This window comes from Aspergillus japonicus (assembly GCF_003184785.1).
Source record: "Aspergillus japonicus CBS 114.51 unplaced genomic scaffold BO86scaffold_1, whole genome shotgun sequence".
NCBI classification, from domain to species: domain Eukaryota; kingdom Fungi; phylum Ascomycota; class Eurotiomycetes; order Eurotiales; family Aspergillaceae; genus Aspergillus; species Aspergillus japonicus.
This window is the reverse complement of record NW_020291638.1, coordinates 734,216-760,274: the sequence shown is the minus strand read 5'-3', so window position 1 is coordinate 760,274 and position 26,059 is coordinate 734,216. Positions and strand designations below refer to the sequence as shown.

Below are 26,059 nucleotides of genomic sequence, written 5' to 3'. Positions count from 1 at the left end.
TTCTCTTCACTTCAGCGCTTCCTCCTCCCTCTGTCACCTTCTCACTTCTTCAACGATCCTGACATTCTCCCCGTCACGCTCACCTCTCTCAGAACATCATCAACCACAAGAAGTAAGAAATTCTCCCTCCTACACTTATCTCTTCTCGTCCCATCTTCAACCCCGGAAGCAGATCACAGTCAAATGCGACAGGAACCCCTCTCAGCGCTGACCTTCTATCTTGCCACCTCCAGATCACAACATCTCCCCACAAGCAACGATGGCCGACGCGAACGCCTCGCCCACCGCCGGTGATGCCCCGGCTCCCGTCGAGCACCTGAACATCAAAGTCACCGACAACAACAACGAGGTCTTCTTCAAGATCAAGCGGTCAACCCAGCTGAAGAAGTTGATGGATGCGTTCTGCGAGCGTCAGGGTAAACAGCCTACGACCGTCCGTTTCCTGTTCGACGGTACCCGTGTGCGTCCTGAGGATACGCCAGACACTGTACGTACACTGCCCTCCTCCCCTCATCATCACCATCATCCTTAGCGCCACCGCCGGTGCTCAGCGTTTGCGGCGGCCTTCCCTCTCTCCACCAGCATACACGCACCCCAAACCCCATATCCCAGACAAAAAGACCCCAGACTAACACTCCCCTCTTCCGCAACAGCTCGAAATGGCCGATGGAGACACCCTTGAAGTCCACCAGGAACAGATCGGTGGTTAAATAGAGAAACCTTGCCTTCTTATCCCGATGAATTAATGATGAATGTGGTCCTTTTTTTTTTCCCTCTTCTTACATACATCTTCCTCCAACAACGAACAACAACATTGAGCCAGTCATGCTTCTTCCGCTTTCAATACTTCCTTATCATCCACATTCTTCTTTTGCGCCTTCTTTCTTAAATGTGTCGCATCTGGAAGGAGGTACCACAAAGAAAGAAAAAAAAAAAAAACAGGCGCAAATTGGTGGTTTTCAGCACGGGTGTGGGGGATCCTTTCGAACCCACTTCAGCGCGGAGCTTTTTTTTTTTTTTTTACTTCAACAGGGATTAAGGGAGTCTTAAACCGAGTCGGGGGGTTCTTTTGGGAAATGTCATCTTATTCTACACACACATGAGCTTGGTCGAGAGAATAGAAAGGATTTCTGAGCGCGTTGCTGCTTTGCGTCTGCTTCTCTAGGCTGGATTACAGCTTGCGTTGATTTCGTTTCCTATGATGTAATCTCATCTTCTAACATGTATCTGTATCTCGGTAGCTTGGGAGGGTGACTCCGTCTCCTCATCTGGTCACCTTGAGCTCATGCCCGAAGGGAATATACCTTCTATGGGACCATCAGATGATAGCGCGACAGTAAACCGTTCGAAGTTACACATACGTCTGTCGAAGAGATGAACGTCCTCGCGACTCGCATCTCACCCCCGCTCGTCCTTTCTGCCCTGCTATGTTCCTGTCCAGTTGCCATAAGTCATGCATCTCAAGAACCATCCCCCACCGACGTGTCTCTTTAACCTGGACTGTAAGTTGGCTGTGGGTTATCCACTGCTGAAAATCTCGGGGAACGTTCCAACCGTATCCCATACTATTTTCAGTCTATCGACCATGGAAATACACAGTACCGTACCTTGAAGAGTACGTGCACTGAGTTTCAATCCTAGGATCATGGCAGACCCAGAATATACTGATCGTTGTATCTTACATGACGAGCGATGGCATAACCACCTACATAAACTCCTAAATGGATATAAGTATTATAACTCCAAGTAAACTAACAAGATCCTACCCCCAAAAAACCAGTCATAACTTCGTGCCAGTCAATCCTCCATCAGCCAACCTCCCTCCCAAGTGCCGTTGTTCCGAGACCGGCTACTCAGGCAATACCCGAGAGCCCAGCCCAGCCCAGCAACTTCCGAGAAACCCAATCATAAAGCCTTCTTCCCCCCAACAGTCCCCACAGTCGCCTCGGAAACTCGCCAATGTGAAGTCAGCGAGAGGGGGATCGGCACTGTAGGTAACCAGCCTAGGCCCGATAGCACAGAAACACAAGTGGAAACTGAACATTCTTAAGGGGCCCGCTCATCCTCCCGAGGTCCCCCGGAGCGTAAGGTACCTCGTGTTTCCGACTTCCCCGTTGTGCTGCTTCTTCTCTGATATAACTTCCCCGCATTATCGGCGGTACCGAGTGTCAGTCAATAAACGACCCTGTCATCTGGGAGATAAGACTATATCTAAAACATCATAGATTCCAGACCACAAGAGGATAGGTATCGGCTGGCTAAATTCCGTGACTATCGGATTCCCATTGAGTCCCGAACCAAGTTGAGACGAAGGCATGACTCGCTTATGCCCCGTCCCCGCGCAGGCGCGGCGAACGACGCTCTCACGGCTCCAATCCCTCAGCCCAAGGTCCCAGTTGACGACCTCAGCACGCAGCATCGAGAACTATGCAGCTACACTGCCGAATCTCAAGATCGGGGCTCACACGCATGTATTGTTCCAGGGCTTTCCTGGTAGGTCACGTGCTCTACAGATATAGTTGACCCTGGTTGTGACTGACCATTGGCATATAGGCAAACAGGTACCGTGTGCTAGGTTTGCAGATACGAAATCGACAAGAGTGGAATGGCTGATTATGTTTCTAGTCGACTGCTAATGTGAGAGAATCTCTGGCTTGGGGGACCAAGGTCGTCGGAGGCGTGAAGCAGAATCCTAGGGGGGAGAACCTGGGTCTTCCGGTGTTTCGGTCCGTTAGGGAGGTATGTAGCAAGGGTTTGCTGGCTTCTGAGGGTTATATATGTGATGGAGCAGACGGACTAAGTTAATTCACAGGCACAGAAAAATGTGAGGGTGGATGCGTCCGCCGTTTACGTGCCTGGTGGCTCGGCTGCCGCGGCCATTGAGGAGGCCATTGAGGCGGAAGTGCCGCTGGTTGTGGCTGTGGCAGAGCATGTTCCGATTCACGATATGCTACGTGTAAGGACCTTTCTCCTTCTTCGTGCAAAGTGACCAACTGCTTAATCGTTTGTTCAGGTTCACTCGATGCTCAAAACTCAGTCAAAGACAAGGTTAGTTGGGGCCAACTGCCCGGGTATCATCTCGGTGACAGGGAAATGCCGCATTGGATTCCAGCCCTTGCCGTGCTTCACGCCGGGTAAGATTGGTATCGTAGCCAAGTCGGGTACCCTGAGTTACGAGGCCGCTGCATCTACGACCCGTGCGGGCCTGGGCCAGACTCTTTGTATAAGTATGGGAGGGGATGTGCTGGCCGGGACGAACTTCGTCGACGCTCTGAGCACCTTCGAAAGCGACCCCGAGACGGAGGGTATTGTCCTAGTCGGAGAGATCGGGGGAACGGCCGAGATGGATGCTGCCGATTGGATCCGAGATTATTACCGGAGGACCGCCAACCCCAAGTATGTGTGCCATCTGAGATGCCGCGTTGGCTTGTAAATGCTGATACCGGAAATAGACCCATCATGGCTCTGGTCGGAGGTCAGCATGCGCCCGCAGAACGCGTGATGGGCCATGCCGGGGCCTGGACCGCTCCTGGAGAGCCGGACGCCAAAGCCAAGTATCAGGCGCTCGAGAGTGCCGGTGCGGTCATGGTGAATCACCCGGAGAAGTTTGGGGAGGGTATGAAGGCCCTCCTGAAGAGTCGAGGGCTAGCCCATAATGCCAATGTGAGTTTGGTCCGGAGCAAGAACATCATCAAGATACTGAACCGTTGTAGTTCGCCAGGGGCGTAAGCCAACAAAGAGGCTTCCACACAATGAGAAGGGCTACTCTGGATGTCAGTCACAAAGCGCCACAGCAGCAAGCCCGCAACCTCTACGTGAAACCGTTCCAGGCGCTTGACATGCTCCGAGCGAAGTCGGTCGCGGTCAACGAGACTGCTTCATCGGATGCGGACTTCTTCCTGACCTTGACTGTTGACAGAACCGCGCTGTCTCCATGCATCCTTGCGTCGTCGACTGCTGCTTTCAGCCCCGAACACACCGGTCGCTTTCCCTTTTCTTACGAGACCCCTGATCTCGAGAGCACAAGTCCGCTCATCAAGGCTGTCGCCTCCTACCTGCAGCTTCCCACCGCGTCGCAAGAGAAATTGGCCGAGCTCGTCCAGGCGCTCTGGCAGATCTTCACGGAGAAGGAGGCATACCTTCTAGAAGTCCGAGCTAGCGCGAAGGATACCTTCGAAGTGCGCGAAGCACGGTTTGGATTTGACGATGCTGCCTTTCGAAGTTCCGGACGCCAGGAAGATATTCAAAACCTGAGAAACCCAGCCGAGGAGGTGCCGGAAGAGGTCCTAGCCGAGAAAGACGGCATCGTCTACGTCAAGTAAGTTGTGCTTGCACCTTTTCACGCCGAATATGATGCTGATTTTGATTGTAGATTGGATGGAGAGGGAGGTATAGGCACACTAGGTAAGAGACCTCGCTCATCAACCGACACGGCAACCGACTAACCCCGTACAGTCAACGGAGCCGGGCTGGCCATGAACACGGTGGACGCGCTGACGATGCATGGCGGCCACTGCGCCAATTTCCTGGACACAGGGGGCAAGGCGACGTCGGCCACGGTGAAGTCGTCGTTTCAGATCATCCTGTCGGACGCGCGAGTCAAGGCCATCTTTGTGAACATCTTTGGGGGGTTGACGCGGTGCGATATGATCGCGGAGGGGATTCTGCTGGCGTTCCAGGATCTGGACGTTCGCATTCCTTTAGTGGTGCGGCTGCGGGGGACAAACGAAAAAGAGGGCCAACGAATGGTAAATGCTTGGTGTCCGGCTCGTGTGAGGTTAATTGCTAACGACTGGTGTCGCAGATCGCGGAGAGTGGACTCCCGCTGGAGGCATTTGACGAGTTCGAAGCCGCGGCGAAGCGGGTGATCGAGCTGGCGGCGCAACGGTAAAGAGGATCATGCCATAGCACGCATCACATAAATATAGATTCCCGACAAGGAATCATTCAAACTATGCAAAGCCACGAGAGAAGCAATTGGATCATGTCGACCGTTTCACTGTCCCCTGAGTCGTGTACAGGAGATTGTAAATCCAGTGCGTAGTAGCGGGGCCCAGGCCCGCGGCGGCATACGTAACCAACCTTATAAAAGTCGAAGCGTGCCTGAGCCAGCCTGATTCCGGGTCCGCCAGTGACATGACCCGCAACGGCTCACCGCCCAAGCCAGCGATAACGCAATTTGGCAAAATCAACATAATCCACCCCGCGATCGGCGGCCCCGCCGCCGTGCCAATGAGTGAGTGAGTAGGAGTAGTGTAGCCACTGCAGGTTTCGCCCTTTTTCTCTGACTCCCCCTCCTCTCTCTCCTCTTTATTTCCTCGAGTCTTCTTCCCACATCTCCCTTTCCCAGCATCTTCATCCCATCCCACCCCTCCACCCTCAATCCCTCTCTCAAAATGGCCACGTAAGTTCCCAACCTCCTTCCTTCAACCCAACCCAACCCAAGCCCACCCCCCTCAATTCCCCCACCCCCACCACAAGCAACCCAAATAACGCCCAGCAGAAACATCACCTACCACGCCAGCGCCCTCACGCGCAGCGAACGCAGCAGCCTGCGCAAACAACAGGGCCTCACCATCTGGCTGACGGGGCTGTCGGCGTCGGGCAAATCGACGCTGGCGGTGGAACTGGAGCACCAGCTCCTGCACGACCGGGGGGTGCACGCCTACCGGCTGGACGGGGACAACATCCGGTTCGGGCTGAACAAGGACCTGGGGTTCAGCGAGGCGGACCGGAACGAGAACATCCGGCGGATCGCGGAGGTGGCCAAGCTGTTCGCGGACAGCGCTTCGATCGCCATCACCTCGTTCATCTCGCCGTACCGCAAGGACCGGGATACCGCGCGGCAGCTGCATGAGGTGCCCACTCCGGGCGAGGAGACGGGTCTGCCCTTCGTCGAGGTGTACGTCGATGTGCCCGTGGAGGTCGCCGAGCAGCGCGACCCCAAGGGCCTCTACAAGAAGGCCCGCGAGGGCGTCATCAAGGAGTTCACCGGCATCAGCGCCCCCTACGAGGCGCCGCTGAAGCCCGAGGTCCATATCAAGAACCACGAGGTCCCCGTGCAGGAGGCCGTGCGCCAGATCATTGCGTATCTCGATTCCCAGGGGTACTTGCCTCCTAAGTCTGCTTAGATTTGTTGATTCTCTGGTTTTGAAATATAGAATATTTCTTGTTGATGTTTGCGGTCCTGCATAGAGTGCAGATGGGAGCGTCAGAACAAAGATATGGGGGTTGAGGTTGATTGTATATATACAAATAGATTTTTTTTTTCACCGGCATTGAAAACGGTCGAGTAGACAACCCTATCACGCAAGGCTCAATCAAGCATGCATTCGACTCTATGTACGCTATACATATCCACAAGGAAACACAACACAGAAAAAAAGGTAGAACAAACACCATGGTAGTAGTAATCACTGGAACTCAAAGTCATAATACACGTATGCTGTATAATCGGCCGCCGCGGCTCCCTCGCCGTGCATCTCGCTCGGGTCGTCGCGCTTCACCCGGCCCTTCTTGTCGCGCCCGAACGCATTGCCCGCCAGATACGAGTACTTGTCATCCAGGTTGTGTTTCGCCTTGTCCGCTTGTTTCGAGCTCGCGGTCTGTCGTCTTGCATTAGCACTCGGCTGGGTTCCCCTGCCTCCTTTTACAGTGTAAGAAAACTTACCCGGATCAAAGTGCAGACAAAATCCAACGGCAGCCCGTATCGCAGCACCGTCTCCACAAACACCCGCAGCACCAGCACGTGGATCCAGACCATGACCGCCTCGCTCCACGCCGTCCGGCCCAGCCGGAGCGTCTCCCCCCAGAGCTTGCGCTCGTCGCCGCCCACGCGCTCGACCTCCCTCCGCTCCTCCTCCTTGCCGCCGGCGACGTACTTGAAGTCGCGGGGGATCCACTTGCTCTCACGGCACTTGTGTACGAACTCGACGCTGTGCTTCTTGAACGTCGTGACGGCGTACAGCGTGAAGTCGTTGTCCGAGGCCACGAGCGTGGCCGACCGCGGCACCACCATCGGCGCGACAGTCTCATAAGTTTTGAGGAACTCCTTGATCTGCTGAGCGGGCACGGCGATGAGGTGCGTCTCGATGTATTCGGAATCCTGGACCAGGGTGCGAGGGTCGACGACCGAGGCGAGCGATTTAGTGGACAGATTACCCCTACCGCCGATGTCAGCACGCGGCCTGTAAGGTAGACATAGGGGTGTGACAGAGGGCATTCTCACGTCTGCTTCCGCTGAAGCGTCGCCAACGTATTCTTCACCTGGTTGTACTGGGTATACTTTGTGCGGATGTCGTTATCGATACTAGCGGCCTCCTGCTCTGGGCGTCAACAATCGCCGTCCCCTGCGTAGTTCGTTTGTACCAGACGCAAGATAGAGATACCACCCACCTTTTGTAGCAAGTCGATCAATTCCGCCAGAGGCTTATCGGCCCGGTACTTGACTTTGTTCCAGGAGAATGTGCGTAGATATTGGTCCACCGGCTCTATATAGGCAGAAGGGTTGCGTCATCACGTTAACCGCCAAATTCTCCGAAAGGGGAGTGGCATGGTAGGGCGAGTGAAGGGGTTGCATACTATCGTTCACGGTCTTCATCTTGTCGATCTGCGCCTCGTCACCCTCCAAGATATTCTTCAGCGCATCGCCGACCTTGGCGACGACCCCCTGGCAGGCGGCCTCCAGCTTGGCCAACTCATCGGCCTGCTGCACTAAGGCATCCAGAGTACCGATCTTGAACTCTGGGATGGGGAAGGGGGCAACGGAGCCATTCTCGGGAGCAACGGTGGCAGAGACGGCATCGAGGGCGTCGTCGCGGTGGTGGGAGGGGGTGATGGAGGTGGGGAGCGAGACGAGGAGGTACTTGGTGGACTTGGACATGGTGGCAGCAGCACGGGACGAGGAGTTGCCGGGGGGGGGGGCTGACTATCGGGGAATTTCGAGAGCTGCGAGGGTACCACGCATGCGATAGGCGTGTGCAGATAAGATCGGAAGAAGATGAGGGAGAGGAAGAGAGGGACGGAGGTTGAGCTGGAGGTACGAGTAAGAGGGGAGGTGGAGCTGCAGCTTGCGGAGCGGAGGCTCCAAGTGCTTGTCGGGCAGTCACTCGGAGGCGGTCGGCGAGTGCGCGAGTGGCTCAACCCCAGGGAATATCAACTACTTGGTAGTTTCACCAAACCACCAAGCCTTGTCAGTTACACAGACATTGCTAGAAAAATAGTGTTTTTCTTGGCTTGTGTGTCAGCTGCTCGACATAGATCTACTAATAAATCGGATGCACTCCGCCAGAGCACTCCGCCAGCCATATGCCTGTTCGCACTAAGCTGTCATACTCTAGGCAAATGCGCGGCCCACTGACCAGTCCACAACACTTGAGGTTACTGAGAAGTATAAAGTCGAAACCCGAAGCTCATTAATCATTATCATTATCATACTCATGAATCATAACGCAATGCAACCGCCCCTTTAGAACCTCAGAACTGAAAAATAAAACAACAAAACCTCCAGCTTTCCCTATGCTTCTCCGATTCCGCTCCGGCGTCTTTAGAGCTGCAGTTCATTCGAATCGACACCAGTTGTCGTATGCCGACCATACTCGTTATCGTGCTGAAATCGGCCATCATGTACTGACCATCCTTAGATCTTCAAACCATTACCCAGCCTCCATACAATCGAACCCAGCTTCAGTAGATCGGTATCATGTCTCCGCCACCAACAGAGCAGATCGCAACGTCCCCACCCATTCAATGAAAGTAGACATACGCGACAGCAGCAGCAACGCACGTCCAGATCGGTTGACTTATCATGCCGCCATCAAGCCTGCCGCATATCCCCCACTCCCTCACTTGTGATTCCCCTGCTCAAGCAAAGACTGCCGACGCTGGGACTTGCGTTTCTTCTCGTTCTGCATGAGCATGTTCTGCACCGAACGACTCCCGCGGGCGTTCGACTTGACCCCGTCGTCGTTCAGCAACTCCGTCAACGCGGACTTGACCATGTGATCGCATCCGCGGGTCGATTCGGCCGCTCTCGCAGCAGCAGCGTGCTCGCCGTTCTGCGCAGGCGAGTAGGACACGGAGCGTTTGACGTTGTGGATGGTGTGCAAGGTCGGCACTTTGTTGGCGGAGGCGGCAGGCTCCCTCTTCAAGGTCGCATTGGCCATTGTGGTTTTCTTTCGGCTGGAGATGTTGTTATGTGGTGGATGTTCGCGAGGAGATGTGTTATATGGTGGTGGTTTGCGATAAGAGATGATGTGTTATGTAGTTTGAGGCTCGCGATGAGAGATGATTTGAGTTGGTTGAGGTGACACCTTCGCAAACGCTGGGTTTCGTTTCAGAGATAAATAAGTTTGACGTGAAGGTAGAAGTTATGGTCCTTTTAGTGAATGATCGACACCGATTTCATTTATCATTCACTTCTTAGCATGTATTCACAAGTCCGCGATCAAAGGAACTTTTGCGATTGGTGTCACTATGACGTGTGGGGACGCTGATCGTTTCCAACGAGGCTGAAAGGGAGGGAGGGAGGAGAAGAAGAAGTATAAGATACGAGGATATACTTCAAACCACGACCTTTGGATGGATGGCAAACAAAGAGGGAAAGCACGAAGCGAGGGTCATGCAATAAGAAGTGTCGGACTTAATCCCGCTGCAAGATGTACACGGTAGGAAATAAAAATAAAAATTGGAGACGGTACGGAATCTGCAGGGCTGGCTGGTTTGCATTGCGCATTGCAGCTGACTGGACCGTCTGATTCACCCGTTGGAGCTTACCATAAGTCTTACATCATGGATGACTCTCCACCTCCACCTTCTCTGCTTCGCATCTGCCACTCTCCGCCCAAACCCTTTGTGAATATCGACCTGGGTCCGATGTTAAGTTTGGTTAAGAAAGTGCGAACTTACGAGGATTATTTCGACATTTCGTACCTTACCCCCTTGCACTGTGAAAAGTATCCCAGTTGATTGGTGGGGGCGTATCCCCGATATCATCAGCCAAGACACCCTCTGCTCCATCTCGATGGCGAAAAAAAAGAGTTTCATTGTCATGCCAACTACTCAGTCCCTAGTCCACGGTACTTTATCCGACCCCCTTGACCCCGACCTTACTCATAAGATCCACTCCACAAACGAAACCCTGGCCAAGGGAGGCAATCCAACCCGCCAATGACACGAGCCCATGCATCTTCCCACTGCTCAGTATCCGTACTATGGATGTACTTTTGACTTCCCTGAGATTCGCTTTCTCCCCTCACCCAGAAGTTCTCACTACACATGAAACCGATACTCATCCCCCCGGTCCAAGTAGACCACCTCCCCCTCGAACCCCGCCTCTTTCACCTGGGCCTTGAAATCCTCCAACGGACTGGCGAACACGTCATAGTCGTCGAAATGGATGGGGATCGTCACCTGCGGCCGGATCAAGCGCATCAGCTCGACCCCCTGCGTCGCGTCCATCGTCACCATCATCGCCAACGGGCCCAGGGCCGGCGACGGCACCGTCGTGCCGCCCAGATGCACCAGCATCAGGTCGATCGTCTGGCCCTCGTACCGCCGCGGGATCTCCTTCAGCTCGTCGAACATCAGGGTGTCCCCGGAGATGTAGATTCGGTATCCCGGCGTGAAGTCGGCGGTCCTCGTCGTGCTGCTGTAGCCGAGTTCGAGCATCCAGCCGTTTGTGGGGGGGATCTGGTGGTTCTAGTGAGTATATGATTCGTTGAGACTAACTAGCAAACAGACAAAGAAATAAAGAAGGTGACGACGATGACGCAAACCTACCGCACCGACAAGCTCATTCAGCTTTTCCAGAGGCTTCGCCAGGGGGATATGCCTCCCGGGCATACCAGTCACCCGCAACCGGGGCTGTTTGTCCGGCGGGTGGTCGCCGCGGATGTCGACCAACGCTTGCTCGTACACATCCACGGATGCGACCCGGGTGAAGGAGTCGTCACCCTTGGAGGTTAGGATCGATTGCGCGTGCGGCGTGGTGATGATGGGGAGGTCCCGGCGGAGAGAATCCTCTACATGCCGATCGAAGTGGTCTCTGCATCCATCGTATCAGTGTCATACCATCTGGCTGACTTGGACAAGCGACAACTATCAGAACAGAAACGACGGCCAAAAAGTGCAGCGAAAAACACCAAAAGAACAGACCCAAAAAAAAAGACAAAAACATACAACAGAAGGGATTCGCTGGTGGTCACCCACCCAACTACTAACCTCCCGGCGTGTGGCTTGAGTACGGCTGAGCGGACGGGAAGCCCTATTTTCCACACCCTGTGGTCGTATGTGCCAGACAAACTTCTAGCTGCTATCCTTGAGAACCACAGCCAGTTGCTACTGAACAGGGCCCAACAACCCTAGTTCCAGCAGCTTTCCAGTCGTCCGACTTCCCCTCCAGCCCCCAACCCCCCAAGTAAAATCAAGTACACAAAGTAGAAAGCAAAAAGAAAAATACATACTCATGATAATGCGAAAGCAGCACCAGATCCACGCGCGGCAGATCCTCCAGATCCACCGCCGGATCCTTCGTCCGGGTCGAGGTCACCCCCGGCCCGAGATGGACGTGGTCGCCTGCGTGCAGGAAGTTGGGCTTTTCCCGGACCAAAATCATTAGCCACCGCTATACTGATAACTCCGCCATGCAATCGGGAATGTAGGCCACGTACATCAGTCATAATCCGAATGCCATGCCATTGTCTGGTTGAGATCAGCCACGGTCTACTCTCGTATACTTCCATCCCATCAGGAGGACAGAAAAGGGAAGGACATACATGATGGTGGTCGCGTTCCCGACAAAGTAGATCGAAGCATTCTCCGCCCCGGGGTTGCGGGGATGAGCTTTTGTGGCTTTGGCGGCGGGGAGGCTTGTGGGGATGGAGGATGTGGTGTCGTTGTGGTGGTGGTGTCGAGTTGGTGGTTCTGGGTGAGTTGGGTCGATGGTGAGGATTCTGGGGGTGGGGGGTGGGGGTGGGGGTGGCATTTTGGTTGTCTCTGGATACGATATCAATCAAGAATTAAGATGGGTAGGAACTGCAGAAGGTATGATGGGTGGACATAGGGGTGGGGGACTTGGTAGATGCTGGCTGGAATGGATGAATGGATGAGTGATTGATAAGGAAGGGATATCTTAGTACATACAGTAGTCCGCGACAGTGATGTGGCACGGGTGACGTCAAATTGACCTAGTTCATAGTCAATGCAGGTCTCCCAATGGGAGCTACAGCCTACCACTGTTTACAAGCGAGCTCTGTGTTGCAGATATTCCTATTGCCTTTATGAGGCAGCGACACATAAGATTTACATGCTTTGTTCTAGCACATGGTTTCCTGGTGGTTTGAGACCGTCTGATCTCCTACGTCCACCGAATGAGAGGGGGAACTCACGGGCAAGAAAGTCGGCCAGACTGCTGTCATTGACGGAGCGCCGCCGGAGCGCCGCGCACATGTAGAAGTAACACTCCAGTCCGGAGTTCATAACCGGATTGGCCTGTAGGACCTCCTTAACGAGGGAGATCGCATCCGAGTCGGCGGGTGCATCAGGGGACTCCCCAGGCTCGAAGAGAGCGGTCACCGGCGGCGAGGTCAAAATCAGACTCTCGAGACCGACCCAATCCGCCGTGTTTCTGACAATCATGGCTAGCAGCTCGTGCGGGAGACCCTCTTGAGACCGTCCATGATGGTGTATGGGCTGTACGTGGTGTATGCTCAAAAATGAGGATGGGGTATGTCAATTCGCGAAGTATGCGAATTCGAGTAATGTTAGTTATTTCACATTAGTATCCACGGAGGCCTCGGCCCCTTTTATCTCTAAACCTGATTCCTCGTACTGGGTCATGATCTGAAAGACAAAGCCATGGCTGACAGGAGATGTCGACGATCTCCAGCGGGCTGTCTTTAGCCAGAAGCCATTGTGCTCTCGTGAGGGAGTCATCTCAAGCATATATCCATATATTTCTGAGCTCTGTGGTTCTGCCTTCAACGATGGTGTCTTGAAGCTGGAGTTGCCAGCCCCCTGAGACGAGGACCTAAAGAAGTAGTGCCAGTCAGTAACCAAGGCCTCCACCATCTCCTTGTTTCAAAGATTGTTGCCTCCCGAAGCATAGAGTAGGTACCCAATCTAACTTACCCTTCTGGGTCATCATAACCATCATCAACAGGATAAGAAACAAGAACCATGAGAGGTGAGGTGAATTCGTATTGAGCAGTGAGAGGCCCAAATCACAGCGACGGCTGCGAGACGAGCTGCTTCCTTGTTTCTTTCGCCCAAACATGCGACAAAGCCGGCTTTGAGGATTCTCCGCTGCGGCTCCTTTGCCCATCCAAATTAGGAAAGATACAACAAATCTTGCTAGAACTATGAAATGCTGTTGCAAAATGAGACTGCCTACACGATGTACAATGGTTCTTTCACCATCCAACCCGTCTTTGATTCCATTTCTCCTTCAGACAAACTTCCGCGCCGGAGTCCTCGCCTCAAACAACGCATCCAACCGGGCAAAGGACAATCCCTTTGTCTCCGGCAAACAGAAGAAGCACGCAGTCATGAGAATGAGCCCGGCGCCCAAGAACGGCAAGGCGGCTTTGGCCCCTAAATTGGCCTCGTCCGCGTTCACCAGGTAGGGGATGGCGATCGACCAGACCATGTTGCTGAGGTTGCTCGACAGCGCGGCGATGGAGGTCGTCCTGGCGCGCAGGCGCGCGGAGGAGATCTCGCCGACGATGGCCCACCCGACCGCCCCGACGGAGGCGTAATAGAAGAGGGCCCAGATGATGCAGAAGGCGGCCAGCGTGCGGTAGTTCCACGCCTGGCCCAGCCCCTCGAACCCCAGGACTGAGACGACCAGCAGACAGACCAGCATGCCGGCGCAGCCGGCCAGCATCTGGCGGCGCCGGCCGACGCGTTCGATGAGCACGAAGGCAAAGAGGGCGGCGACGAGCGAGCAGATGACCGAGATAAGGGTGATGAGGAAGGCGTTGCTGAAGCCGGAGAGCGAGAGGAAGTACGCCAGGTAGTTGCTGCAGAGCGGGTAGCCCGTCAGGATCTGCATGACGACCGGCAGGCAGGCGAGCAGGGTCCGGCGGAGATTGGTGCCCTGGAAGCACTCGCGTATGGACACGGAAGCAGCGCTCTGCTGGGCGCGACGTTCGTGCAGCAGCGTTTCCTGGATGTGGCTCAGTTCCTCGTCTACGGCGGTGCTGTCCGGGGCCCGCAGCCGGGCCAGTGCCTTCCGTGCATCGTCCATCCGGTCCTTGGAGACCAGATAGTAAGGGGATTCCGGGACGAAGAGGACAAACATCCCGATGCAGAGAGCAGCCGGGCCGAATTGAGAGACCACCGCCCCTTTCCAGGACCAGGCATCGCCAACATGGCTCGTTCCTTCGAGTACACAAGTCGCAATGAGCTGACCGATAATGATCCAGAATTGAAACAGTGAAAGCGCCAGTCCTCGGATGGATGTTGGGGTGATCTCCGAAACATAAGTTTGGGTATTGGCCTGCATGGACCCCATCGCAGCGCCCATCAAGACTTTCGCAACGATCCACACTTTCCAGTTTGGGGAGAATAGCTCGATGAATGTCCCGGAGATCGTAAGACTACCACGGAGTGAAAGAGATAGTTAGCTTTTTCCGAAACGGCTTCCAGAGGGAGAGGGCGGAGCATGCATACCAAACAGTGGTGAAGAAGCCAACGCGGCGGCCGAGGGTGTCATTCAGGTAGCCGGAGCCCAGAGCAGAAGACATGGCAGATACATACTGCACAATACTCCAGACGAGTTGGTGGTTGGCGGGAAGTGACCAGACTTGCTGGGCCTCATCATAGCGGCCAAAATGGTGGACAAACTCGGTGTTCGCGATGATGGAACCGATCAGCGTTAGATCGTATCCGATCAAGATGGGGGTGGTCGAGCAGGCAAACGCTGAGGTACGATGGCAGTTAGACAATCATACTGCATCTGTGAGATCTAGAGCTGGAAGTGATGGATGGTACTTACCGGCTAGGCACGCACGTTTGTTCGCCTTCACAGCTCTCAGTTGGTCCCGGAATGAGCTCGACGTGACCACAGAGGTTGCACCCTCGGAGAGTTCAGCTGGTGCTACTGACTCGAGATCACTATCTTGCTTGAAATCGGCCGGTTTTTCCATGGTCCAAATCAACTGCAGTTGTATTGACCAACAACGCAGGCTATATCTTATATAGATTGTGTAAGAGTTGTAGAAGGGAAGAGAAAGAGCAAAGGGAAATGAAAGAAGAGAAGAAGAAATGAAAGAAGAGAGGAATCGATTCTTTGGAAGCGTGTAGTAGGTAGATACTAGCAAGTAGAGAGAGAGAGAGAGAGACCTTGATAGGGTTCGGATGGTTGGCTTCTGCATGAGGGCGTTATATACTTCCAAGTACTAGACATGTACATTAGTATCAAGATTTGGCTAGACTGTAAGTACTACAGTAGTATAGTATTCATGATCCGGGGTAAAACCCACCACCAGGGGGCGGAATTCACCTTCCGCGGTGGAGATTACCCCGTATCTGTACGTACCTGTACGTATCTAGGCCTATCTAGTAACTATCTACCTACTCATGTCTGAGTCGTGAGCGCGAACTTATCTACCGCAGTATCCACCGCCAGGTGGAGTCCTTAAGCCCTAGCACTAAACACCACACACAGTACATACGGACTCAAGTATAAGTCATCTTCTTTTCAGCCTGACAAACAAGGGATCGATGAAAAAAAGGGAAGAATAGGCGAAATCACGGACTATGATTTCCGGTAAACTTTCACCCAATCTGGATGTAATGTATGCCATGCTTATACAGATTGTACCGGCCTTGGAATTCCCTCATGCAGAAAGAGAAGATTAATCGGAACCCATATTCAGAACTGTTCTTAGTGTAACAGCCGATGAACTTTCCGAGCATCAGTATCCGCAGCTTGCTGCTGGAGACAAAAATTGCTGGATATAGGACCCGATCAGTATAGTGACAACGATGGCAAGGGAGAACTGGGTTTAGAAGTGTTATGTCAAGCATGTAGTTATCTGTTTTGTGTGGTATAGAGCCGAAGACTCTCGGGCCGCTCTAATTTGGCCTTGAGTCATGCGAAGTAGGTCTTTCTTTGTTCATTTACAGAATCTATTTGCTCCAAGTCATCTCCTGACCTGCCGTCACACGTCCCACAGGCACCGCGTTGGACGCCGTCGTTCCCAGCGATATCTCCACTTCACTAGCAGCGTCAATGATCCAAAGGTACCTACTAGTGTCAAACATCCCCAAAGACCGGTAGTCGATTTGGATCTCGACCTCCTGCGTCTCACCGGGCAGCAATGGCCGAGACTTGGCGAAGCCACAGATCTGTTTCTTCGGCCGCCTCAGTCTCGTTGGTCCGTACGGAGAGAACCACGCAATCACAGTCTCCCGACCTGGCAATTCGCTCCCACCGGTGTTGGTCACATGCGCAGTGACAGTCAACTCGGAAGAGCCGATTGATAAGGTGTGTGTGCTGATCGAGCCCGGCGCCACCTCGAACTCGTTGTATGAGAGGCCAAATCCGATGGGAAACAACGGTTCGATAGATAGCAGATCCCACCATCGATAGCCGACAAATAGGCCCTCAGTGTAATAGACCTCGTCCGCCTCACCTGGAAACGATGAGTAGGCAGGACAGTCTTCGATCCGCCGCGGGAATGTGACAGGCAGTCGACCCGAAGGGTTGGCATGGCCACAGAGAACTGCGGCCGCCGCGTTGCCCAACTCCTGGCCCTGATACCAGGTGTAGAGCACAGCCTGCACGTCTTGTAGCCACGGGTCCATGTTCACGGGTGTTCCGGCCTGTACGACCACAATGGTGCGCTTGCAGACAGCAGCTACACTGCGAATTAAGCGCACTTGCTCGCCGGGCAGATCGAAGAACGGCACGTCTTGGCCTTCCGTCTCCCACTCTCTATCACGGCCCACAACCACGATGGCGGCATCGCAGTCCACAGCCAGTTTGGCGGCCTCGCTAGGTCGGTCCCGACGATCTTCCTCCTCGAAGCCGAGCCGGATCCCCTGAAACTGATCTTCCATTGGGTCCAGCAGATAGCAAAGCTTGGGGTCACGCTGGCGACCATGGCATCTGTAATCAATTTGGAGCTCATAGTCATTTTCAGCCTCGAAGTCCCAGGTGCAAGTTTTCTCACTCCCGTATGTGAAGAAGAGATTGCCTTTCTCTTCGTAGGCCCCAGATTGCTCCAGGAGTAGGGACCCGTCAAGACTAAGCTTTGCAGGGCCAATGGAGGCGAGAGAAATCGAATGGGAGCCGGTTGTACGTGGCCGGACTTTGGCACGAAGGCGAAAGGAAAAATTGGTTGCATCATTCACTTCGGGTGGAACGGTTCCGAAAGACATGAAATACAAATCGTCACTGATTCAAGCGTGGTTAGCAAGGTACTTTAGGTAGCATAGAAGAGCCGAACTGAGATGTGAGTAGTCACTACTATTTCACCATCAAGTCCAACACCGTTGTACCAGTCGACAGCTGCTCCGGACATGCCAGTGTCTGGGTCCCTGGCCACCTCACAAATGGGAAGGTATCGATTGACTTTGGCTCCTGGTAAACTGACAAATTCAGTCTGGGTTTCACGAAGCTCATGCTTCATTGAACCGTAGACTGAAGTCCAATATTGGGCTTTGATGTAGGAACTACCTCCCCCGCCCGCGACTACCCTTTGCGCGTTGGGACCAAATATGCCGACTTTGCGGAGAGAGTCTACGGGTTTGAGTGGAAGAGCTGACGAGCTATTCTTCAGCATAACAATACCCGCGGTCGCAGCGCGAAGAAGCAAGGCCCTCTTCTCCGGCGTGTCCTCGCATCGCTCTGGGTCATCCCTAGGGCCAGCAAACCTGTTCGTCCGATGGAGAAGACGCAGGATGCGACCAGCGGACTCGGTCACTCGGTCCAGGTCCACCATGCCTTGTTGGAGGGACTCCTCCAATGCATCTCTCGAGCGTTTGGTAGGTGGCCCAGGCATCTCGAGGTCGAGGCCGTTATTGATCGACGCGACTGTAGACGTGGTGCCTCCCCAATCGCTCATGAAGACCCCGCGCCAGTCCCACTCACCACGGGCGATGTCAATGAGCAGCTCACGGGATGCATCACAATGGCGACCATTGACCTTGTTATACGCAGTCATCATACACCAGGGGTCGGCATCACGGACGACCATCTGAAACGGCAGCAGATAAACCTCCCTCAGAGCACGGGCAGCGACCTTGGCGTCTATTTTGAACCGCCTAGTTTCCTGATCGTTGGCTAAAATGAATGAGTATTTAGACTTGGAAAACACAAGCACACAAAGCCTTTGCGTAGTGGGATGCGTACCAACGAAATGCTTGGGCGTGGCCCCAATGCCGCGGGACTGGATGCCCCGAACATGGGCAATGGCTAGCTTACCAGTGAGATAGGGATCCTCACTATATGCCTCAAAGTTGCGTCCACCAAGGGGGTGTCTATGAATACAAATCGTGGGACCGAGGAGCACCGAGGCGGATTTTGTTTTGCACTTCCCTCAAAAGTTTAGGTTCTGGACTCTTGGTTGACCTCATCGTCCTCAGAAAGAGACCGACTCACCTCATCTGCCAGTAACTGTCCGATTTCATGTAGAAGGTCTGGGTCCCATGTGGCCCCAAGACTCACGCCACAGGGCAGGAAAGCCGCTGGTGTGTTCTCTCCAAAGACTTCTCCACGCGCCCCGGATGGTCCATCCGACACCTGGGGTTAAAAGCTGATGTATCAGCATTCATGGATCAATGCTTTGATATGACTATTTGCAGACTCGCTCACCTTGAGAGAAGGAATATTCAGGCGATCAATCGCTGCGGTCCGCCACTGGGACTGTCCCGCGATCAACGCCAATTTCTCATCCAGTGTCAAGCGAGCTAGCAAGGATTCGGTGTTTAGGTCTGACATGGTGGTTTTCGTTCAATTCTCTTCCGCAAACAAGGTGTGTTCTGGTACCTCGGCGACGAGAGGAGAGTTTCCTTATCATTTTATATCGATAACAATTATCCTCGTTGACGAGTGTGGGGAAAGACTCAACTAGGATCGAGGCGGAATTCACATTCCGCCCGTTCGGAACACGATGCTTACCATTCGAAAGGAATTCATCTTCCCCCTGCTGACTGCACTCGTTTCCGCCGTAATGGCTGATTGGAGGTTGCAGGATGTAGATCTGATTCTGTTCTTTGCGGGGGCTCTTCGAAGACGTAACCACCTTTATATCCCCTCCCCCCCATCCCCACAACCACACGTTCGCCCTCTATACACATCCAGAAACCCGTCTTCGCAGCGCCAACAATATGGATCCCTTACCCGAGAATATCATCGCCGTCGACAGTCTCTCTGCACCCCAATCATGTTCATGTGTGGACGCGGAAAGCGCAAGCTCAAATTGGAAGCCTAGTTTGAAGGGCACTGAGTCGGTAGACATGCCAGATGTGCCCGAAACCCAAGAAGCCGTTGTTACCCCGGAGATAGAAGAGGATCTTAATATGAGCCTTCAAACGATCGATGTCCGCGTGCCAGCCCCCGGAGAAGCTGTTCTTCGCATACTATACTCGGGAATCTGCCGCAGTGTAAGTTCGACCAGATGATCAGACCTCGAAAATGCATCCCCTTCGCCGTTGGGGTCTGCTTTGTTTTGAAATCTCCCCAGTCAGAATGCAAAATTGACAAAGCATTCTATTTAGGATATAACCTTTTCCGTAAGCCCCCAATGGCCTACATCAAAGCACAACCATATCGCGGGCCATCAAGGCATCGGACGAGTCGTCAGCTGCTCCGATTCATCCTTGCTGGGCCGTCTGTACGGCGTTCGTTATCTGGGCTCGCACTGTCAATCCTGCACATACTGTTTGCGCGGTATACCCACCTCATGCCCCTTCCAGCTGAACGTCCCCATCCAGATTTCAGGGACTTTTCAACACTTCGCCACGATTCCTATCTCCTGTCTCGTTCCCTTGCCGAAGAACCTCTTTGACGGAAGCAGCAGCATTGATCCTGCCCTGTACACAAGCGCCCTGTGCTCGGGATCAACGGCGTTGGTGTCACTGCGGGCGGCCAGAATTTCCCCCGGAGATGTAGTCGTCGTGGTTGGCGTTCTGGGGGCGATAGGCCATTTGACGGGGATGCTGGCGAAGCAGGTTCAGCGAGCACGAGTGATCGGCGTGGACCTCGCCGCCAAAACCCGTGCGGTGACTCAAGAACATCAAGATTACCAAGATTACTGCGAAATTTTGCTCGGAGCGCCGGAGTCTTATGAGGAGGGTTACACCTGGCAAGGCTTCCATGAGAGGCTGCTTCAGGCGTGTGCGCAACTCCGCCGCGGCCATGGTCGTAATGGTGGCGTCGCACGTGCTGCTGAGGCGGTGATTGTCACGAGCAGCTCGGTTTCTTCCTTTCAACGGTTGGATGAGTATGTTTGTGATGGGGGCACGATAGTCTGCGCTGGGTAAGACACCTCTCCATCCTTCCCAGGAATTCCATGTAATAGCTTGCTCAAGGGCTCACAAATCATCTCGTCTCTTCGCAGAGTACCCAAAGGACGCAGCAACATGGTGTCACTTCCAATCCACTCGGTTGTCGAGCGAAACTTGCACCTGGCTGGGAATCTCATGGGTGGCCATCGTGAGGCATTGGAAGTAATGCAATACATTCGAAGCGGCCAAATCATGCCCCGCATCACCAAGCTGGCGCTCCAAGAAGTGCCCGAACAAATGCAGCGTATGGCCGATAACCAGACCATTGGCAAGCTAGTGGTATATATGTGAAAAAGATCAGAAAACATCTTACTGCCCCTTGCAGAAAACCAGGGTAGGACAAGAAAAGAAAGAACAAAAGTCAGGGGGGAGAACGACATCGTGAACGTCTGATAGTATTCAATATATTTCCATGAATGAGCTCCCCGGAATGATCCCTACTCTACTAATAGAATCCCCACAAGTCCGGGGGTGTAGACGAACCCATTGCTGCCAAAAAGCCAAAATCATGGGGTAAGTCCGACAAAAGTTCCTCGAATGTCAGATTGGTATGCACTGTCGCGTCCATATCCAGACAGGTTGGCTGCTGTTGCCCCGCGCATTGGTCCCATTGGGACGATCCGTTGGCCGCCGCTTCTGCAGTGATATTGATTGGAGTATGGAACTCAGGCTCTCCTACGGTGTCGTCGCAATCGATCGCAGTCAGGCTATCACGCGGTGAAGGGATCGCTTCTATGTGTCCTAAGCCTCTTGTGGGCAACATTCCTTGATGATCACGATCCTTGAGGAGACAACGCAGCCCGTGCCAGTATTTTGTGGCTGTCGTCCATGAAACCCCGAGTTCACGCAAGGTCGATAAGCATGATCTGATCCACTTGCTTCTTATGTCGGGTTCAATCCTGGGTTCCTCGTGATAATGATGATGGTCATCTAAAATCAGGAAGAGCGCCGCAGATAACGTACAGTGCATAGCTGTGATGGGACTCTGCCGGAACCCTCCAAAGATCTTTCGGTAATGCTCACTCAGCAGACAGATGTCTCGGGATGCCTCCACGCACAGGGACGACGCTTTCCTCGTTATGTCTGCAGCGGCCGCCGTTGCAACTGGGATGCCGGGCATCGTCCGGTTTTCGGAGGCCGCGGCGGCTGTGCGGAACGGCGACGACGACTTGGACAAGAACGGCTTGGCAAGGATGATGATTGAAGTGTTATAAACCATATGTAGAATGAGGATGTGCGGCATGATCGGACTACTACTGCCCCTACTACTTGCCCGTTTCCATTGTAGCGCCACGGGTAGGTGATATTTCCAGCTTTTGAGCTCGAGCAGACAGGAGTCAAAGAATGTGGTTCTCTGAATACCAGGCGGCAATTTTCCCGGAGCGTAGCTTTACCATCGTTAGTTTGCGCACGTCAGTCCCGGAAGAGGCGCGCGGAAAGTTGTTCTCTCGGAGGGATGCACTGACAGTTTCATAAGTATCTTTCCAAGGATCTGGCAGTGGGTGGACAGGGAATGGAGAAGCATTGAAAGCATCTGCGTGGGCGCGGAATTGTCCGACGCAGCTTCTGACAGGGGCAATTCCACCGAGGATTGGGAGTCCTAACACTCGATCACTCCTGTGAGCAAATTCGGAAGGGGTGGAATGGCGAGGAGAAGTAAGACTCCATACCAACATGGTGCAGACACGCCCGGTGTAGCTTGCCCAAAGCTTATCGGTACAGTAAAGAGCCCAATATATCTGCCTGCGGAGCTTGATCTCCACCTCGGGAAATCGATGAGTCCTTTCCAGAGTCGCAGAATCTAGATTCAGTCCCATATCCAGCGCCAAGCGGATGGCCATCCCATGGCGAAGCCAGCCCTTAGAGTCAGACCCAATTGCCTCAACCAAGGAATAGATTTCAGCTTCCAAACACAAGTCGGAGAGGGCGAAGAATAGTTCGAGGAGCTGCTAATCACTTACAACGTAAAATATGGCCATGATACCAAGAGACTGGATGGTAGTGATACTTGGGGACCGGAGATCAAAATGAAGCAGTACTTCGGCAACTTCCAAGAGACTTTCGCCTGCAGTGTTCGGGTCGTCCGGCGTGGAGCGCACCTCCAGTCTTTCCGAGTAGCGAGCGCCCATAGCAAGTATACAATGAAGCAGTAATGGACTACAGTATCGCCCCTCCTGGTGCAAGCTCTGTCGAAAAAGTTGCTCATCCACAAGCTGAAGCCACGGTTGCTCCCACTGGAAATAGAGTGCAATGAGATGTTCTTGTAGCTCCTCGGCGATAGGGGGGACTAAATCAGGGTCCTGAAGGAACCGGTTCATGCCCGAGCGAAGTGAGGTGCGTGGTAAAGAGCCTAGTTCGGAGTTGCTGAGCACTGCAACAGCAGAAGCAGAGAAGCGTGGTCATGCTCGTCAGTCATCAACTTAGACGGATCTCGATTAAAGACATACAAGGAGTTGATTGCAGTAATTCCCCCCGCCCACTGCTGGAGCCGAAAAAGCGCACCTCCTCTTCACCGCCGTCCTTGTCGTTCAAACCGTAAGGCCCATTTGCGCACAGTGCTCCATCGGGCTCCTCTTTTCTCGACTGTTGTTGGGAGTAGGAGGAGATCGGTGGAAGATGCCCAGCCTTGAGCTGAGCGATAGACGAGTCAATATCAATGGAATGAAGCCATAGCACCTGCTCGAGTTGCTGGATGCGCGCTTGAAGCTGCATCACCAGCGATTTCGGCGCCGTGCCGCGGTTGTCATCTCGGGTGTTAAACACGCATTCCAAGCCGCGGTTCAGACACCGAGCACACAAAGGCTTGCGACCATCACACTATAGAGCAGTGAGCTAACTTTGCTGTCGTCCACCCGCACTGCATGTTGCATGGTTTGTCTGTGAGGCTATACCTTTGCTCTTCGACGCCGACATTCCTGACAAGCTTGTGCCGCATACTGAGCTCGGACCGTGGTCGATCGCTTCTTTGAGCAGCGCTGTTGGCGATGTGCTTCCATTGATATCCTCATCAATATGTCCTACTCAGTCTGGGGCCTTTGAGCGAGTTTCAATGCTGGGGTGAGTGGAGACTCCGCTGCTGAAAGGATGGAGAGCGACAGGGAGGAAATTCGCTAATCGATAACGGGGCGAGTTGATAATGTCGATAGGAATTCATATTCCGGGCTCGGCGGCGAACTAAACACCATGGGCCAGTATTTAACCTTCCCTCTTCTAAGAATCACTTGAAGAACGTACTGCAAAGCCGATTGCTCACAAGATACAAACCTCCATTCTACCGATATAACTCCATTGACTTATCACTCGCTATTCATCGTTATGTCCCACCTCAAGTTCTACGCATACGAGGGCCATGGAGTCCGCCAACAGAAGGTATTCCGCTACAGCCAAACCGTCCGTATCGGAGACTGGATCGAATGCTCAGGCCAAGGTAAGAAAAAGATTCTCAAATCTGCTTTTTCAGGTACGAGACACTCTTGCTGATCCAGAAGATCGAAGGCGGCTGGGATCCCAAGACAGGAGAGTTTGCGAAAGAGATCAATGCTCAGATTGACCTCGCCTTCTCCAACGTAGAGCTCTGTCTCAAGGATGCTGGAGGCAAAGGCTGGTCCCAGGTGTACCGGGTCAATTCATACCATGTGCCCATCAATAACGAAGCACTGGATGCAATGGTTCGCAACTTCAAGAAGTATATGCCAGACCATGAGCCGCTCTGGACCTGCGTTGGCGTTACTCGTCTGGGCGAAGACGACATGCGCGTGGAGATCGAGGTAGTGGCCCACGACCCTGAAGGTGCCAAGGTTGCTGGCAGTGTGCAGTAGTCGCCAGTTCCATACCTCTCAATGGCACTGTAGCTTAAACCGGTATTTAAGTCTGTCATAGAATCCAATTGTAAAGTAGTAAAGAGGGATATCTCGCCCTCTACCTGTGACACCAGTCATATTCCATTTTCTTCGGCCAATGAACGCATGGAGGGCATTTTATTGCTCACTGGCTCAACGAGAATGTATACCTCGAGGCAAGGCTCAACGCTGCATTCCGATGTCTTCCGCTTGCTGCCTTCGACGTCTGCTGGAACCAGGAATTTGCCACGGAGACGCATCCTCCCTTCTCGCCGCGGGCTCTGTCGAATCTGCTTTTAGGCCAATAAGGCGTTCGGGAAAGGCTGTCCACAGATCGTCGTTCGCAGCCCAAGACATTGTTGAAAGTCTTCTGACCATAGCGGACAGGTTATGTTCAGTAGTAAATATCCGATATGCCAGTAGATTCGCAACGGGGCCGGGCAAAACAGGTAAAATACATACACAGTATTCTGATAACTTTAAATATTTATATAAACTGAAAATATCATCTATACGCTTGAAGAACGATCTAGTCATGGCGATTTCCGAGACCCAATGCTTCCATGGGATGACAAAAACCGCATGTAAGGGAAATATGTATCGATGGTCTAATGGTCTAAGCGGTGACGTTGTACAGAGAGGACATTGCCTATGGAAATTTCGTTAGCCTTTACCGGTCCCGCACGCGCCCCAAGAGAAGCCGAACTTACCGCAGCCTGCTTAGGCTCAATAAAGAGCGCCTTCGCCTCTACCAGGACTTTCGGCTCCTTGCCATCTTCTGGCAGCGTTTCGATGCGCGCCTCCACCCAGGCCTTGCGACCCTCCACCTTAACCGTCTCTGCTCGCAGCGCGACGTAGTTACCGGCCATTGCGGGAAGGCGATAGTCGAGGTTCAGGTTGGCGGTGACGCCGACGCGGTTCGGCAGCGCGGGGAAGCAGCAGCGGCCCATGGCCTCGTCCAGCAAGGTGGCCAGGAGACCGCCGTGCACGATTCCGGGATGCCCGCAGAGGCTGGGACCAAGGTAGAGTAGAGATACCAGGCTCTTCCCACCCTCCTCGCAGAACACCAACGGCGGCACGACGATCATTTCTGGCCCGGCCAGCGTTCCGCCCGTGAGACTGCGCGCGCGCATCTGTGCCGGCATCTTTAGGTGTGGGCGGGATTCGGTGAAGGCGGGGTCTTCGCGCAGCGAGACGGCCAGTGGATGGTTGCGAATGTAGTCGTCTACTTCCTTAGTGAACTCATCACCGGGGATGAAGGCGGAGAGGGTCTCCTCGTCGGTGCTTAGTCGGAGGTCCATCATGCCTGAGGCGGTCTTCAGGGTCTGGTAGGATCCTCCGGCGATGAAGGCAAAAACGGCGAGTGACGTGAAGCCAAGAAAGCGGCGGAGACGAGATCGAGGAGGGGGAGGAGTGGCTGTATGGTTCGCAGAGAGATGTATAGGTAAGTTCGGCTGTTCTTTCATGTTGGTCGCATGGACGGGACGAACCTGTGGAAGAATATGCCCGACACGATGGTTTCGGAGCCGGGGAGAAGCGACAAGATCGTAGAGATGAGCGGTTTGAAGCTGCGGCAGGCAGACGAGAAGAAGATAAAGAGCGAAGAGGCTGTTGGACACTGCTGAGGATCGCAGTGGATCCCAGGCGAACTGTTGGGACCTGCGGCATGGCGGCGAGACTCTGCAAAAAAGCAGCACGGCAGGGGC

The 26,059-nt window shown here is 53.6% G+C and overlaps 13 protein-coding genes across 13 annotated transcripts; 5 read left to right on the top strand and 8 right to left on the bottom strand.

The window, feature by feature from the left end:
• The first annotated feature begins 23 nt into the window (after window positions 1–23).
• Window positions 24–876, top strand: BO86DRAFT_384606 (SUMO family protein SMT3). The gene is made up of 2 exons (XM_025670921.1): window positions 24–487; window positions 654–876. The coding sequence occupies exons 1-2, from the start codon at window positions 260–262 to the stop codon at window positions 708–710; spliced, it is 285 nt and encodes a 94-aa protein (XP_025533411.1). The 5' UTR covers window positions 24–259; the 3' UTR covers window positions 711–876.
• A 577-nt stretch (window positions 877–1,453) lies between these two features.
• BO86DRAFT_452314 (putative succinyl-CoA synthetase subunit alpha) lies at window positions 1,454–5,024 on the top strand (the record flags this gene model as incomplete). The annotated part of the gene is made up of 12 exons (XM_025676916.1): window positions 1,454–1,502; window positions 2,052–2,084; window positions 2,226–2,493; window positions 2,554–2,566; window positions 2,626–2,739; window positions 2,813–2,956; window positions 3,014–3,396; window positions 3,453–3,663; window positions 3,714–4,318; window positions 4,373–4,404; window positions 4,456–4,748; window positions 4,805–5,024. 12 exons carry the CDS (start codon window positions 1,454–1,456, stop codon window positions 4,889–4,891), a joined length of 2,232 nt encoding a protein of 743 aa, XP_025533410.1. The 3' UTR covers window positions 4,892–5,024.
• A 123-nt stretch (window positions 5,025–5,147) lies between these two features.
• Window positions 5,148–6,316, top strand: BO86DRAFT_351343 (adenylyl-sulfate kinase). Its single transcript, XM_025669428.1, has 2 exons — window positions 5,148–5,404; window positions 5,504–6,316. Exons 1-2 carry the CDS (start codon window positions 5,397–5,399, stop codon window positions 6,129–6,131), a joined length of 636 nt encoding a protein of 211 aa, XP_025533409.1. The 5' UTR covers window positions 5,148–5,396; the 3' UTR covers window positions 6,132–6,316.
• Window positions 6,316–8,022, bottom strand: BO86DRAFT_384602 (H(+)-transporting V1 sector ATPase subunit C). The gene is made up of 5 exons (XM_025670920.1): window positions 7,582–8,022; window positions 7,396–7,490; window positions 7,229–7,320; window positions 6,671–7,163; window positions 6,316–6,605 (listed from the first exon to the last, which is right to left on the bottom strand). Exons 1-5 carry the CDS (start codon window positions 7,880–7,882, stop codon window positions 6,414–6,416), a joined length of 1,173 nt encoding a protein of 390 aa, XP_025533408.1. The 5' UTR covers window positions 7,883–8,022; the 3' UTR covers window positions 6,316–6,413.
• An 821-nt stretch (window positions 8,023–8,843) lies between these two features.
• On the bottom strand, window positions 8,844–9,164 carry BO86DRAFT_394311 (uncharacterized protein; the record flags this gene model as incomplete). Its single annotated transcript, XM_025673191.1, has 1 exon — window positions 8,844–9,164. One exon carries the CDS (start codon window positions 9,162–9,164, stop codon window positions 8,844–8,846), a length of 321 nt encoding a protein of 106 aa, XP_025533407.1.
• An 803-nt stretch (window positions 9,165–9,967) lies between these two features.
• Window positions 9,968–11,954, bottom strand: BO86DRAFT_327896 (MBL fold metallo-hydrolase). The gene is made up of 5 exons (XM_025668622.1): window positions 11,775–11,954; window positions 11,670–11,700; window positions 11,463–11,593; window positions 10,780–11,044; window positions 9,968–10,689 (listed from the first exon to the last, which is right to left on the bottom strand). Exons 2-5 carry the CDS (start codon window positions 11,676–11,678, stop codon window positions 10,270–10,272), a joined length of 825 nt encoding a protein of 274 aa, XP_025533406.1. The 5' UTR covers window positions 11,679–11,700; window positions 11,775–11,954; the 3' UTR covers window positions 9,968–10,269.
• Window positions 11,955–12,300: 346 nt separating this feature from the next.
• On the bottom strand, window positions 12,301–13,178 carry BO86DRAFT_394309 (uncharacterized protein; the record flags this gene model as incomplete). The annotated part of the gene is made up of 3 exons (XM_025673190.1): window positions 12,301–12,690; window positions 12,775–13,027; window positions 13,129–13,178. 3 exons carry the CDS (start codon window positions 13,176–13,178, stop codon window positions 12,301–12,303), a joined length of 693 nt encoding a protein of 230 aa, XP_025533405.1.
• Window positions 13,179–13,444: 266 nt separating this feature from the next.
• BO86DRAFT_300933 (general substrate transporter) lies at window positions 13,445–14,921 on the bottom strand (the record flags this gene model as incomplete). Its single annotated transcript, XM_025667469.1, has 2 exons — window positions 13,445–14,597; window positions 14,671–14,921. Coding segments are annotated over 2 exons (1,404 nt in total), but the record flags the coding sequence as incomplete, so codon positions are not given.
• Window positions 14,922–16,131: 1,210 nt separating this feature from the next.
• BO86DRAFT_414615 (glycoside hydrolase family 3 protein) lies at window positions 16,132–18,946 on the bottom strand (the record flags this gene model as incomplete). Its single annotated transcript, XM_025674855.1, has 5 exons — window positions 16,132–17,401; window positions 17,506–18,289; window positions 18,359–18,539; window positions 18,608–18,748; window positions 18,821–18,946. The coding sequence occupies 5 exons, from the start codon at window positions 18,944–18,946 to the stop codon at window positions 16,132–16,134; spliced, it is 2,502 nt and encodes an 833-aa protein (XP_025533403.1).
• Window positions 18,947–19,335: 389 nt separating this feature from the next.
• BO86DRAFT_424214 (GroES-like protein) lies at window positions 19,336–20,805 on the top strand (the record flags this gene model as incomplete). Its single annotated transcript, XM_025675443.1, has 3 exons — window positions 19,336–19,611; window positions 19,726–20,486; window positions 20,568–20,805. 3 exons carry the CDS (start codon window positions 19,336–19,338, stop codon window positions 20,803–20,805), a joined length of 1,275 nt encoding a protein of 424 aa, XP_025533402.1.
• Window positions 20,806–20,959: 154 nt separating this feature from the next.
• On the bottom strand, window positions 20,960–23,226 carry BO86DRAFT_351332 (fungal specific transcription factor domain-containing protein; the record flags this gene model as incomplete). Its single annotated transcript, XM_025669427.1, has 5 exons — window positions 20,960–21,902; window positions 21,981–22,114; window positions 22,185–22,394; window positions 22,476–22,864; window positions 22,962–23,226. 5 exons carry the CDS (start codon window positions 23,224–23,226, stop codon window positions 20,960–20,962), a joined length of 1,941 nt encoding a protein of 646 aa, XP_025533401.1.
• Window positions 23,227–23,829: 603 nt separating this feature from the next.
• BO86DRAFT_444454 (RidA family protein) lies at window positions 23,830–24,332 on the top strand (the record flags this gene model as incomplete). The annotated part of the gene is made up of 2 exons (XM_025676380.1): window positions 23,830–23,941; window positions 24,010–24,332. The coding sequence occupies 2 exons, from the start codon at window positions 23,830–23,832 to the stop codon at window positions 24,330–24,332; spliced, it is 435 nt and encodes a 144-aa protein (XP_025533400.1).
• Window positions 24,333–24,969: 637 nt separating this feature from the next.
• Window positions 24,970–26,021, bottom strand: BO86DRAFT_394302 (PaaI family thioesterase; the record flags this gene model as incomplete). Its single annotated transcript, XM_025673189.1, has 3 exons — window positions 24,970–25,002; window positions 25,064–25,770; window positions 25,844–26,021. The coding sequence occupies 3 exons, from the start codon at window positions 26,019–26,021 to the stop codon at window positions 24,970–24,972; spliced, it is 918 nt and encodes a 305-aa protein (XP_025533399.1).
• Window positions 26,022–26,059: the final 38 nt, after the last annotated feature.

Excerpts from the sequence above, each read along its gene's own strand:
- BO86DRAFT_384602 (XM_025670920.1), bottom strand. The coding sequence starts at position 7,882 with ATGTCCAAGTCCACCAAGTACCTCCTCGTCTCGCTCCCCACCTCCATC. Across the intron at positions 7,321-7,395 it reads TGATCGACTTGCTACAAAAG|GAGGCCGCTAGTATCGATAA; the intron begins GTGGGTGGTATC and ends CGCCCAGAGCAG. Across the intron at positions 7,164-7,228 it reads ACGCTTCAGCGGAAGCAGAC|GGGTAATCTGTCCACTAAAT; the intron begins GTGAGAATGCCC and ends CATCGGCGGTAG.
- BO86DRAFT_327896 (XM_025668622.1), bottom strand. Across the intron at positions 11,045-11,462 it reads CTGCTTTCGCATTATCATGA|AGACCACTTCGATCGGCATG; the intron begins GTATGTATTTTT and ends CGATGGATGCAG. Across the intron at positions 10,690-10,779 it reads TGAATGAGCTTGTCGGTGCG|ATCCCCCCCACAAACGGCTG; the intron begins GTAGGTTTGCGT and ends TAGAACCACCAG.
- BO86DRAFT_384606 (XM_025670921.1), top strand. The coding sequence starts at position 260 with ATGGCCGACGCGAACGCCTCGCCCACCGCCGGTGATGCCCCGGCTCCC. Across the intron at positions 488-653 it reads CTGAGGATACGCCAGACACT|CTCGAAATGGCCGATGGAGA; the intron begins GTACGTACACTG and ends CTTCCGCAACAG.